The sequence below is a fragment of the Engraulis encrasicolus genome, chromosome 11 (genome assembly GCF_034702125.1).
Source record: "Engraulis encrasicolus isolate BLACKSEA-1 chromosome 11, IST_EnEncr_1.0, whole genome shotgun sequence".
Lineage (NCBI taxonomy): Eukaryota > Metazoa > Chordata > Actinopteri > Clupeiformes > Engraulidae > Engraulis > Engraulis encrasicolus.
In genome coordinates, this window is record NC_085867.1 from 15,289,481 (window position 1) to 15,303,597 (window position 14,117).

Consider the following 14,117-nt stretch of genomic DNA (forward strand, 5'->3'; position numbering starts at 1 on the left):
ATGAATATTTGCATGTTCCCCTCTACTGACTGCAGCACACTGACACTCTAAAGGACATTTAGATAGAGATGACAGTTGACATGCTTCTGCTCTCAGGAACTCTTGTGCTTCGCAGGCATACGTCTGTGACAACACCTGGAGAATGACGAGTTGAGAGGTAGTATGTAAATGTTCAATCAGAAGGTCCTGGAAGTAGGCTAGGCTGTGATCCAAAAGCCTATTATACAGTGAAGGGAGGAGACGGGGTACTGGGGACACACTTGTCATACGTATATAGAGCCACCTTTGAAGCAGAGCCTGCACCTTGTCATAAAACGACAGAAGGTAATCTTATGAAAGCATTCTGGTCTCAGTATGGTAATTACAGATCAGATTAAGATCTTCAACAAACTCTCTATATTCATGTCTGTCGCAGATGAAATTCAAGACTTGCGGCGGGTTTTGCCATTGCTGCTATTGATGCAGATGAAGCTACCTTATCCATAATTGTGACTGGAAACACCATATTCACATGATCAAATTTCACAATATTAATATATGACACAGGTAGCCTATACTCACATTTCAAATATGTCTCTTTTTAAATAGGCTACCTATCATCGTGGTACTATAGTAGGCTTTACACTTTAGTTGTATCATTTAATGTTGCCACTCAGTTATCAGTTATCAGTTTATCCTTTTTTGCTATGTCTGCAATTATTGAGAAAAAAACCCATCTGAAGCACAGACTTGTCAATCATTTATTAAGCTACACACCATGAAGTTAATGGAGTTCATTTAGGATGACAATGAAAGATACATTTCACCTCTTGGATGCACAATATATTTTATAATAATAATAATAACAATAATAATAATAATAATAATAATCATAATAATAATTCCGTCATTCCCTTTGTCTGAAATTGTATGAACTCACATATTATCACGCTGTTTTAATCACTGCATTAAAACATTAAAGCTTCGACAACAATTTCTGTAAACAAATGCAGATCAATGGAGCCCTATATGTTTAGCATCTATAAGCCTATTAGTTACTTTCATGGTCTGCAGTAGTGACATTTCAGAATCTTTTTAAAAGCACTTTGAAAGTCCTTGTTGAAATAAGCGTATATTATGGGATTTAGGAGTGAGTTTGAATACCCAAGCCAGTTGATTACATCTCCGAGCCAACGGGGCATATGACAGCTGGAGCAGAATGGCATCACCAGGGCTTTTATGAAAAAGGGCAACCAGCAGAAGATAAAAGTGCCCATGATAATACCGAGCGTCTTGACAGTTTTGCGCTCCCGTGCCAGCGCTATTTTCCTTTTGGCCTCGATGTTCTTTTCGTGTCTGTTCTCAAAGAGTGGGACCGACTGAGGCGTGTTGGGGAGAGGGAGGCTGTTTTTGGAGCTACTGTGAACCTCGATAATCTCCAAAGACTCGCCGTCGTCGGCATGCTTCACTGCGCCGTTTACGCACGAGGTCGGTTTGGGTTCCACACTGCTCTTCCAGTTTTTGCCGCCCTCCCCCTTTGGCTTTTTGTGAAAAAGTGCCGGCGAAACAGTCAAACATTTCACCTTCTTGTTTTCGGGCTTCTTCACAGTCCTGCGTATACGGAACCGGGCAGCTTTGAATATCCTTCCATACAAGACCAGCATTAAAATGAGCGGGATGTAGAAGGCGCACGAGGTGGAGTAAATGGTGTACCAGGTGTCTTCGTTGATCATGCAAACCTGCTCCTCAGCCTCGGACTGGGACTTCATGATGAGCATGGGTGGGATGGATATGGAAAATCCTACCAACCAAGTGACACTGATTAAAATCGCGGCGCGTCTTAGTGTCCTTTTCTTCATATAGTCAATGGGATCTGTTATCGCCCAGTATCTATCCAAGGCTATTGCGCACAGGTGCAATATGGATGAGGTACAACACAGCACGTCTAAAGACACAAAAATGTCACAAGTTACCTGTCCCAGAGTCCACTTGCCTAATACTTGATAAAGTGCTGCCATCGGAAGAACTAGCACAGACACCATCAGGTCTGTTATAGCCAAGGAGCCGATGAGATAGTTTGCGACGTTTTGGAGCGTTCTTTCCAGCGCAATGGCTGCCACCACACACGCGTTCCCAAATATGGCGCAAAGAATGAGCGCGCCGAGGAAGAACGATGTGGAGATCTGGTAGCTGAGTGACAGTTCTACATCCCCCGTCGAGTTCTGGTCCCCTTGCTCATCTGTTGCGTTGTGTAGAAGCCACACGGATGTGTTGTTTCTGTCATCCATGGCGTGGGAAAGTCTCTGTGTTTAGCATAACGTAGTCATGTCAGTGCCATCCGTCTGCCGGAGCGCACCGTTGGCGCAGGAGAGTTTGGTATGTCAGGAGTGTTCATGGAGACATGATGAGCAGTCTCTGAGGGAAGATGAGTAGGGGGGCGTCTTTATATCAGCTCGGGTGGAACGTCAGTTCGCCTACCTGGGAGGGCGGAACGCACGCTCATCTCTTCCGAAGCATAAGGTCTGAACTGGTCGGGATTTCTTGCAAAACAAACATGTAGTCCACGTGTGTTCACAATGTGAACATGTAGCTATAATTCGAAATTATGGAACTCATATAGGTTTGAGAAATCTCTCTCTCTCTCTCTCTCTCTCTCTCTCTCTCTCTCTCTCTCTCTCTCTCTCTCTCTCCAGACATAGGCCAAAACTTTTCTATTGTATCCCCTCTCTCTAATCTCTCTGCCTATATCTACATCTGATATAGGACTTTTACCGGGACCCGGTGCACATGTGCCGCGTAAAAAAGGTTTGTGGCGCACTACACCCTCATCCAAGCCTATGCCTTCCTACACCATACACCCAATGACTTGTCATTCCCCCGCCCATTTCAAAATGGTATACTGCCATCTGGCGTAAGATGTGTGGTCTACCCAAAGCGCTGGTGAAGAGGCAAATAAGTGAACTGAAATGAATTCAAGGCAGCTATGATCAGACTTCCCCCCTAAAATAACAACTTTGATATGGCAGGACAAATGGAGGCATTCAGTTTTTATTAGGGCCTAGCCACCAACTCCACATTTGCATAGTACAATACCATTTTACTTGTTACCTTCAAACAAGTGTACTGCAAACCACAAGTAGTAATAATGTAAAAACTTCATAAGCATGCGTAATTGCAATCATCTTTTTAGGCGACCACTGTACTTGCTCCGTCTCCAAAAGTCCAAACACGTCGCTTTCCGTAGTGTAGTGACGTAATGCCCATTTCCTCACGTGTTCACGAGAGTGCTCCAAACAAACAGCATTCATGAGCAAACGTTACAAAACAGGTAATTCAATTTTCCCTGACATTCGTTGATAGTGCTCAATATTCTGATCGCACATGTTGTTTTTAATGTAACACCGATATATACTAAAAGATGCAGTGTTTAAGTCACTGTTCGAAATAAATGGGCTAGCTAGCATGCATAGCCCCCTACTACTTCTCTGTCTCTCGGAAGCTTTGTTTTGGTTTCTTGACACCAACTACTTCAGGGAGCCGGGCGCTTAAAGCGTAAATCCATGTAACATATTAGCTGTTAATAACAAAACCCTTTTGCCTTTGAGAAATAACAGTTATGCAGAAATTATAGAATTGTTTTTTTTGTCTTGTTATGTATAGTACACAATGACTGTACACGTGAGGCTATACTCATATTTGATGGGCTCTGATAATTTTTGGCTGGTCTGATTCTTTCTTTCTGACTCTCCTTTCTTACCCTCAATACAAACTATTTTTACGCACATCGTTGGTCACTGCTGCGATGCACTTTCTACGCATGTTATGGTTTGAGAACTTACTGTACGATTGCTGTTGTTACTTGCCACTGTGTCCTTTGTAAATCACGTAGCCTACCACGCAATACAAATTACATGTCATTACAGTGTTAAACATGTCGCTGATGGACAGGGAGCGGGACTCCTCCGAGCCGACTGCTTTGACCATTCTTCGCTGCAGAAAATGCCGAAAATGTCTGGTGGAATCTTGCTCTTTGCTGTCGGTGAGAACTGCTTGGACCAGAGCCGTGGATAAGATTTAATCCACTGCTCTGGCGTTATAGACTTTTGCTTGAACAAGATGAAGTGCCAGAGAGCTTCAAAGTATTTTGTAGAATGTTCTAGTCCAGGGGTTCCCAACCTATTCCAATTTGGGTCCCACTTGAGATGTTTATAAATGTTTGGGGCCCACCTCTGACCCAATACACAACACAACTCAAATAAGTTGTTAACAACACACACACACACACACACACACACACACACACACACACACACACACACACACACACACACACACACACACACACACACACACACATTATTTTGATTTTTAGAATTTTAGATGTTAGAATCACTGTTCTAGTCTAAGTACTCTCAAGGTTTCTGTCACACTGTAACATGTTGGGTAGATGAAGCCATACAGAAATGTTCAGCATAATATGGATGTAATAAATGTAGTGTTCACTAACTAGCTAGTGTTCTATCACTAACCCTTCAACTATTTCAGCCCTTCACGGGATGGTTCTTTGATGGGGTTGTCGTGCCAAAAAGCGAGTCCCTGCCAGAATACGAGTGCCCTCATTGAAACCAATGACATTTTTGGAGAGAAAATTATACTAATTTTTGCTGAATGAATTACATGATTTATGAACTAAAATATGCTTATGAAACATTACTCGTCCTCCACTTAATATGAGCTATTTGAATGAAACCGTAACATTTGTTATGACAATTCTTCGATTCTTTTATGGAAATAATACTGAAATTGTAACCAGCTCTTTGTCATACTTCCAGAAGGAATGTAGATGCTTTATTGGTAGGCTATCCATCTTAAATTGTGTCGGATTTGTCGGAAAAAATGGGTAAAAAATATCTGAAAAATTGGTCATTGCTTTCCATTGGTTTCAATGAAGGCACTCGTGTTCTGGCATAAATATTCTTACTATGGAATATATAAAGTGTGTTTGGCATATAGCGAGCTGATTTTCAACTGTAATAGTTTACATAAACACTGATATGTGTCTGTATGTCCCCCAGATGGGGAACTCCGGTGAGCTGTCTACCCTGTGCAGGGTATGGCACATGAACGTGGACAACCTGCCTGATTGGGTTCAGACAGCCGTTCATCAGGTACAGTAGGCCAATGTTTCCACGGAATTCAGTTAGCATATCGATGCAAATTCTGTGGCATTCGCTCATCATGTCTGGCAGATGGCAGACTTCAGTGACCAAAAACAGACCTAACGGCGGCAGGCAGTAGAGGCAACGTAGTGTGCTTAGATGATTGCCTTGTGTGTTGTGGGACACAACTGCGTACATGTAAATGGGGGTCAGGGAAGGTGAACTGGAGGCGGACTTTTCGCGGCCGTGGATGAAAGATGGATAGGGAATTTCACAGTTCGTGAGATGCAGTGCTCATGCCACAACAAAATACTGTCTGTCTGTGTCGTCTTGTCCCCACTGTCTTCCCTCTGAGTGTCAACACCGCATAGCTGTGATTCTTGTTTGTGTCACTGGCTCTGACAATGTACCAGCAGCAAAGCACATTTTTTGAATGTTTAAATAATTCTGTCTTTATGGCATCTCCTGCCGTGTTTCAAGATTTCTACATGTATGTCGTCACTGTGGCCTCTTCCACAGAGCTAAATGTATCATCTGCCACTTCTACTAGACTGGACACACAAACACACACACACACACACACACACACACACACACACACACACACACACACACACACACACACACACACACACACACACACACACACACACACACACACACACACACACACACACACACACACACACACACACACACACCTACCTTCAATAAAAAGACAATTTTCTAATATGGCAACATATTAGACAATAAAGTTCTTTGGATCTTGAAACACATTTTTTGCACAATGTAGAAGGGAATATACACATAACCTTAATAGATATCTTTTTTGTTAACTTCAGGCACTGAATTTGGTTAGCATATTGATGCAAATTCTTTGCCGTTTATTATATTTGGCAGATGTCAGGGTTCAGTGGCCAAAAACAGACCTGAAACACATTTTTTGCATAATATCCAAACATATCTTGGTTTGGAATATACACATAACCTCCATAGATGGCTTTTTTTAAACTTCAGAGGTATTTGGTCAGCATATCAATGCAAATTGTGTGACAATATTGATATTAGGCACATGGTCAGTGTCAGAGTTCAGTGAACAAAAAACAGAGGCATATTTTGCACAATATGCAAAAATATATTGGTTTGGACACAACCTCCAAGGGTTAGGGTTTTTAAAGTTCTGACATGTTTCACAAAGCATATGATGATGAAGGTCTGGCTGACGGAAACGACAGTTTTCAACCTAAATGGGTTGTCTGTAACTGTAGCAGTGTTGTTACATTTTTACATAACTGCTTACTTTTAAGATGTTATCATTAGCATGAATTGGAACCATTGCTAGTCATGAAAACTGCCCTTCAACCGTCTCCACAGGCCAGATGGACGGTGGGCAAGCTGAACTGCCCCTTCTGCGGCGCTCGTCTCGGCAGCTTCAACTTTGTCAACTGCTCCAGGTGCCCGTGTGGCCAGGAGGACGTGGTGCACGTCAGCAAGAGCCGAGTGGACCACGACAGCAGGAAGGGACCCTCCTCCTTCTCCCCCTCCCCCTCCTCCTCCTCTTCCTCCTCCTCCTCTGTAGTCCCCATCCGGCCCCTGCCGAGGGCCCGCATGCGGAGAGCGTGGGGGCCAGCGGGCAGGACCAGCTCCCAGGACGAGCTGCGGGAGGTGGAGGCCGCTGAGAGGATGGTGAGGGTCGGGAGCGAGGGCTGCCTGCCCGAAGCCCAGTCCTCCTGCCCGGCCATCCTGCGACTCATCGGGACCTCCACCCCCATCACGCCTTCACATCGACTGGGGAGCGAGGCGGCCGTGCAGCTGGAGGGTCATGGCCACGTCCACATGGCCGCTCTCCCCTCCTCTGCCTCAACCACCCAGGCGCTCTCTGGCTTCTGCGGAATATCCAGCCTGTCCTGTTTTGGGGAATCCTCCCTCAAGCGCCTGCTGGACCTGGCTGAAGTGGAGACGGTGAGGCTGGGCTCCAGCGAACGGCACTCCCCCCTCCCTACTGCTGCTGCTGCTGCTGCTGCTGCGCCGCTGCTGCTAGGACCGAGCCAGACACTGTCACCTCCGCCAGAGACCTCGGAGGACAACTCTGGGGACAGCAACAGCAGCGGCAGCACTCACCTAAGTGGCCTCTTTGAGTCGGCTCAGCAGCGGCAGGAAGGCATGGGGACGCTCGTGACCGAAGATGCCGTCACGTTCCCGGACCTGGTGCTGCTTCATGATGAACCCCGCCCGGCTTCACCTGTACCCAGCAACAGAGTCCCTACAGACAGTGCTGATGAGGACGGTGACGTAGAAGAAGACTATGAAGAAGGAGGAGATGGAGATGGAGATGGAGATTGGGCCACCACAGTGCCCCCTAGGGCCCAGGATTCACCACCACCACCACCAGCAGCAGCAGCAGCAGCGCCAGCGCTACCAGCCAGGCCAGGGGCCACCGGTGCGGAGTACCAGCTGAGCAAGCGCGAGAAGAACCGGCTGAAGAGCCAGCGGCGCAAGCGGAGGAAGATCGAGAGATGGTTACGCAGTCAGCTGGAGGAGGGGAAAGGAGAGGTGAGTCTTTTTTAAAAAATATATATTTTAACACTTTATTGTAGAATGAAAATGTGATGTAGAATAGAATTAAATGGACGCATACAATTACAAAGAAAAACAGTTATATGTATCCATCTGAACCATGTATTCAGAGTGCTAGGCTGAAACTGATAATCATGCTGATGAATATGGGCTGTTGTCCGTAAGCAACTGGTCAAAAATGTTTTACGGTTACCGCCGGTATACCAAAATCCACTTCCCTCTTTTTCCACAGAAATCTAAACCCTTGTCTGACCGTTGTTGTTGAAAGTGCTGCTGTAATGAGATGCAATACAAACTGCTGTTAAACACGCCTATACTAAGAAGCTGGTTCAGGAGTAAACCAAGTTAATTTAAGAGGTAAATCATCTAATAGAAGAGTCCTTGTTTTCTTAAGAAAATGAGGACTCCAGGCTCTTCGATTAGATGATTTGCCTCTTAACTTAACCTGGTGTACTCCTAAACCAGCTTCTCAGTATAAGTTACCTCTCAGGAATGTACAGGATGTTTTGTTTCGCTCGCAACTGTTTTGCAAGCGGCCAGCTGTCAGACTTCTCAGTATTTCCCTGAGGGAGAGTAGCACTTGGCCTACATACTCCACATGCTCTGCTCTCATTCCTCACCCCGGCCTGTCTGCCCACCCACCTTAGCACCTGTGGCGCTTCTCATGGGGGGAGACAGGAGGGCCTCCAAGCGGCTGGGAGCTGCTTGTCGACGGTGTTAACTTCTATGTAGGGTTGGCTGGGTCATTTCATCAATTCACCTTTCCCCTAAGCACCGCCGACCCCCGAACTCAGTTAGGTGTGTGGTCCTCTCCATTGAAATGCATGCAAATCAGGGTATTTTTTAAAGTCATATTTTATAGGTATTTAGCTGTCCTTTGTGGACAGAAATGATAATGCCTTTGGATGATGACCTGACCACATATTGGAGAGTAAGGCAAGGCAAGGCAAGGCAAGTTTATTTATATAGCGCATTTCATACACAGGTGCAACTCAATGTGCTTCACAAAGTTAACAAATGTAAATGAAAGGAAACAGGGAAGAAAGAAGGAAATGAATTAAAGTCAAAAAACATTTAAAACATTAAGATAAAACATAAGGTAAAAATAATAATAAAATAAAATAAAACAAATTAAATAAACATAAAAATAAAAATAATAATAATAAGTAATTTAAGCTAGGGGAAAGCATCTGAGAACAGCTTTGTCTTGAGTCTAGATTTAAAGCTATCAATAGTGGGTGCATTTTTTATGTCATCTGGAAGCTGGTTCCAAAGCTTTGAAGCATAGAAGCTAAAGGCTGCCTCTCCACACTTTGCTTTGACTTTTGGAATCACCAGCAAATTCTTCTCCGTTGACCTTAGTGACCTAGTTGGTGCATACAGCTGAAACATATCCAGTAGATATGTGGGTCCCATTCCATTTAGTGATTTAAACACAAGTAGCATAGCCTTAACCCTATCGCGCCGGATGCATCATATATGTCTCATCAAATTCAAAGCCCTCTCAACGCTGACACACAAAAAAAATCCATCTCAAAAACATCCTGCGTGTCATTTCCAAACGTCCTGCAGTACACGGAAACCGCCACAAGAGAGCAGCGGTCAACAACAAGTTGATCACAGCTCGGCGAAAAATGCAAAAATGGAGTAGAAGCGGTTTCCCTGACCGACGCTGAGATATCGTCAAATTGCAAAAGGTTTGTGTACAAATTTCCGAAATATAACTCTACATCCTTTAATTTGAACACTTGCTTTGTGCAATTAATCAAGGAAGAGTTTATATTTTTACACCGTGTTGCAGAGAGATCGTGCTAAAACTGATGAAACATATAAGCACCATCCGGCGGTGGCAGGAAGTCAGCCATCAATGCATTTGCTCCATAGGGAAACTTACAAAGCATACCACGACGATCGTTTAACAAAACACACAAGTTGTTTTACTTCAAGACAAAGATATTGCCTTAAGAAACGGGTTTTACTTGCAATTTTGAAAATGTAATGCAAAATGTTGAAATTATGATCTCGTAAAAAATGCATTGAAGTGAATGGAGAAATGGTCCAATTGTAGTAATGGACCCATATATGCAAATTACACATCAAAAATGAATAATGATCTATATTACACTCATAAATAGGTTGTTAAGCATTCGATCAGCTATGTTTTTCCATAGATTTTAAAAAATTACCCAAGAAGTCTGTGGGAAATGTAAAATATGGTCCTGCTAAAACAAGGATAGGCTTAAAAAAAATGGCAGGATCTCACTAAATATTTAAAGATAATCCTAAAATTAAATTGTCTGACAACTTTTTTAAATTAAAAAAAAGTTGTAAATGCATTAAAAGTCATATGTTCAATGGTCATGAAATTGGAATTTCCATTCATTAAAAGCCTGATGCATCATATATGATGCATTAAATATCTCAGTGACCTTAACAAAATTTTGATTTTTTTTTTTACATTTCTTATAAGGGACCAATATTGAAGCAAATTCCAAAAAATTAGAATTTTCTCTCATTGCTTTCATTGTTCAGGTTTCACAGGGTTAAAATCAATTCTGTAGCTTACTGGGAGCCAATGCAGCGATCTTAAAATTGGAGTAATGTGGTCGAACTTCCTTGTCTTTGTAAGAACCCTTGCAGCTGCGTTTTGTACAAGTTGAAGCTGCTTAATGGTCTTATTGGGGAGGCCAGTAAAAAGACTGTTACAGTAATCAACTTTACTAGAAATGAAGGCATGTATTAGCTTCTCCAGATCATGTTTAGACATCAGGCCCCTAAATTTAGAGACGTTTTTTAATGTGATAAAATGCAGACTTAGTAATAGCTTTCATGTGACTGTTTAAGTTTAGGTCACTGTCAATGAGGACCCCAAGATTTTTAACTGTATCCCTTGCTTTCAGTCCCTTCGTTTCAAGGAGTAGCAATCTTTTGTCTCTCCTCTGTTTTCCCAAATAGAATTACTTCAGTTTTATCTGTGTTCAGCTGGAGGAAATTGTGAGACATCCATTTGTTAATTTGGTCAATGCAATGATAGAGTGATTCAAGGGGGGTGTAGTCATTTGGGGACATAGATAAGTAGAGCTGGGTATCATCCGCATAGCTATGGTAATTTATGGAGTTATTCTCGATAATGTGTCCCAGTGGCAACATATACAGATTGAACAGTAGTGGTCCCAGAATGGAGCCCTGGGGGACCCCACAATTCAGAGACATCGGTGATGAGGTATGTCTTCCGATGGAGACAAAAAAAAACTTCTTTGTTGTAAGTACGATTTTAACCAGTTGATCACTATGCCTGTAAAGCCAACCCAGTGTTCCAGTCTATGTAGTAGTATAGAATGATTAACTGTGTCGAAAGCGGCACTTAAATCGAGTAGCACCAAGACGGATGATTTGCCAGCATCAGAATTCAATCTTATGTCATTCATAACTTTAATAAGAGCTGTTTCAGTGCTGTGGTAGGCACGGAAACCTGATTGAAACTTATCAAAATAGCTATTAGACATTAGAAAAGCAGTTAATTGGTTAAAAACAATTTTCTCTATTATTTTACCCAGGAATGGTAGATTGGATATGGGCCTATAGTTGTTTAGTACCAGTGCATCCAGGTTGTTCTTTTTCAGTAAGGGTTTCACAACTGCTTCTTTCAGACAGCCTGGGAATATGCCTGTTTGTAGTGAGGTGTTGATGATCTGAAGTACATCTGATGATATTAGATGTAAGATGGATTTGAAGAAGGCTGTTGGTAAAATATCTAAGTCAGATGTAGAGGAGCTAAGACTTTGTACCGTTCTATTAAGAATGTCCACATCAACTAAATGAAAATTTCTCATGAGGTTAGGATTTAACTTCACTGTAGCAAGTTGGTCTGAATCTTGGGTCGGTTGCACATGTGTGAGTATGTTTGTACGTATTTTTTCAATCTTTCCTTTGAAAAAGGATGCAAACTCATTGCATTTGCTGACTGAGAGGAACTCAGAGGGCATTTGATTTGGGGGCCTTGCTAGCTTTTCCACAGTGCCAAACAGGACACGTGCATTATTAATATTTCTGTTAATTATGTCGGAGAAAAAAGATTGTCTAGCTTTAGAAATTTCTTGGTTGTATTTCGAGAGTGTGTGTTTATAGATTTGGTAGTGGACTTCAAGTTTGGATTTACGCCACTGTCTTTCAGCCCTCCTGCAGCAGTAGGATGACTGTTGTATGCATTTGAAAGCGACATACACCCCATACGTTTTAGTGTCAGAAATTGGTAAATACAGGGGAAGGTATATGAATGAAAGACGATTTCACATGCACACATGCACAAACGGAACATTTATGGACAAAGTGGTATGATAATGACAAACAAACAGACAGACAAACACACCCGTTTTACGTGTAAATTTTTGTCACCTACGTGGTGGGGGCTGTAGCTATTGTTTGATGTTGGGTCAGCATCTCATGAATCATCAGATTAACACTCAGGCATAATAACACACTATGCGTTGGTTATCCAATAACCTAAATATAGTTAGCATTTTGTTTATTGGTCAGTTGACTGTTTTTGGGGCGTGGCTCCAGAAGGAGACTTGGAAATGGAGATGGAATTTCATGTTATAATAAAATGTAGGTCAATCACAACGATCAGCCTTGGCTTTATTTAATTGATTACATCAATGGCAAACCACTGAAGCAATATCCAATATATCTTTGGACAAAAAAAAGTTTTTCAGTGTTGGATGTGAATCAGTAGCTTTAGTCAAGGGAATATGAAAGAGAATAATTCAATTTTTTTTCGGCCCATATTGCCCAGTTCTACTTTCATCACATTTTACAACATTACATTACACTTTGCTGAACAATTTGTCCACAGCGACTTACAGCACCCAGATCAAGCTGAAGTAAAGATCATTGTTGCATATTGAGCGGTGCTTGAGTTCCCGTGGTGATGTGAATGAGGAGTATCAGAGGCGTGTGGGGGGATGACAGACAGCCTGCAGGGCAGGATAAGAGGAAGAGGAGCCCCACCAATAGATCCTGCTGTGGCCAACACCAAGCCCCAACTGAGCATCAGAGCTCACTCAAAATAGGCCGGGAGTAGATCAAAAATACTGAATCAAACCAAGATAACGCAAAACACGCCCACTCAATGCCGAAGCGTGTGCTCAAGTTGGGTCTCCTAAGGGGGCGTTGTCCCCTCCTTCTTCTTCTCTTTTTGAGGAGTTTGCACAAGACGTGCGCTACCGCCATCTACAGCGCTAAGGGGACTTCAAAGGACTCCAAAGGTCTCCTAACCGAAGGGCTCCTAAAGGGGCGTTCGACCGACATGAAGTGGTGGATACCGGAAAAGAAACAAAATGACGCTTCTTCTTAGATCCACCTTCTTTGAGTAGATTTTGGGTAACACTTTACTTGACGCCGGTGTCATACGTATGACTGTCAGATAATACTGTCATAGCAGTGTCATAAAGCAGTCATGCATGTGTCATAAACATTATGTCAATGTCATATGACATTTTATGATTTCGTCACTACCAGTCATTACCAGTTATGGTAATGACGGGCCTAACAATGTCAACTTTTCATGACCATAAAATGTTTATGACATTGACATCATGTTAATGACTCATCCATGAGTGTGTCATGGCACTGTTTTGACACTATTATGACACTGTTATGTCATACGGTATGACGCCGGCGTCAAGTAAAGTGTAACCCAATTTTGTGTAAGGCCTTGTATGTGAGGAAAAGAATTTTGAAATCAGTCCTCCTGGCTTGTACTGGCAGCCAGTGGAGAGATGCTAACACAGACGCCATATGGCTGTACTTCCTCACTTCCATTGTAACGCATTAACACTCATTTACTTGTACTTCCTCACTTCCATTGAAACACATTAACACTCATTTAACTGCTGCAGCTTCCTGATAGAGATGTAGACCACTGTGTTATGGAAGGCCCGAAAACAGAGCATTGCAGTCGCCAAGTCTCGATGACCCAGAAGCATGAGCAAGGGTTTGAGCATCCTGGAGGGACAGCATGGGTCTAATCTCAGCAATATTGCCCAGATGGTGAAATGCGGATCGGGTGACAGCTTTGATGTGGGGCTGGAAAGGGAGTTTAGAGTCAAATGTGATGCCAAGAGTCAGACAGTTGGACTCTGGATAACGCATCATCAATTCTCAAAGACGGTTCATAAGATGTTGAGTGGGATTATTGTTGGATGGCAAGAAGGCCAGACGAGGAAACTACTGCTGTGTGTGATACAGCTTGCAACAAAAGGTTAGTTAGGTTAGTTTATACAACTGGAGTTCCTTTCTCCCCTCAAGCTCAGCTTCCTTCAGGCCACTGACCGATAAGACTTGTGTAAAATGCAGTTCTGCTGAAGGAGTCAGTCTGTTGTTCCCTGAACGCCAGGCCAT

At 42.9% G+C, this 14,117-nt stretch overlaps 2 protein-coding genes across 2 annotated transcripts in view; one reads left to right on the plus strand and one right to left on the minus strand.

The window, feature by feature from the left end:
* Positions 1-898: 898 nt before the first annotated feature.
* htr1ab (5-hydroxytryptamine (serotonin) receptor 1A b) lies at positions 899-2,267 on the minus strand. The gene has a single exon (XM_063210002.1). It carries the CDS (start codon positions 2,265-2,267, stop codon positions 1,041-1,043), a length of 1,227 nt encoding a protein of 408 aa, XP_063066072.1. The 3' UTR covers positions 899-1,040.
* Positions 2,268-3,233: 966 nt separating this feature from the next.
* The window catches only part of rnf180b (ring finger protein 180b), a 17,531-nt gene continuing 6,647 nt past the window's right edge, over positions 3,234-14,117 (plus strand). The window contains exons 1-4 of the mRNA XM_063211114.1: positions 3,234-3,307; positions 3,903-4,018; positions 5,055-5,147; positions 6,513-7,691. Of these exons, the coding sequence (XP_063067184.1) occupies positions 3,286-3,307; positions 3,903-4,018; positions 5,055-5,147; positions 6,513-7,691 (1,410 nt within the window). The 5' untranslated portion in view covers positions 3,234-3,285. The remainder of the gene's footprint in view (positions 3,308-3,902; positions 4,019-5,054; positions 5,148-6,512; positions 7,692-14,117) is intronic.

Coding starts and splice junctions, on each gene's coding strand:
- htr1ab (XM_063210002.1), bottom strand. CDS start 2,267: ATGGATGACAGAAACAACACATCCGTGTGGCTTCTACACAACGCAACA.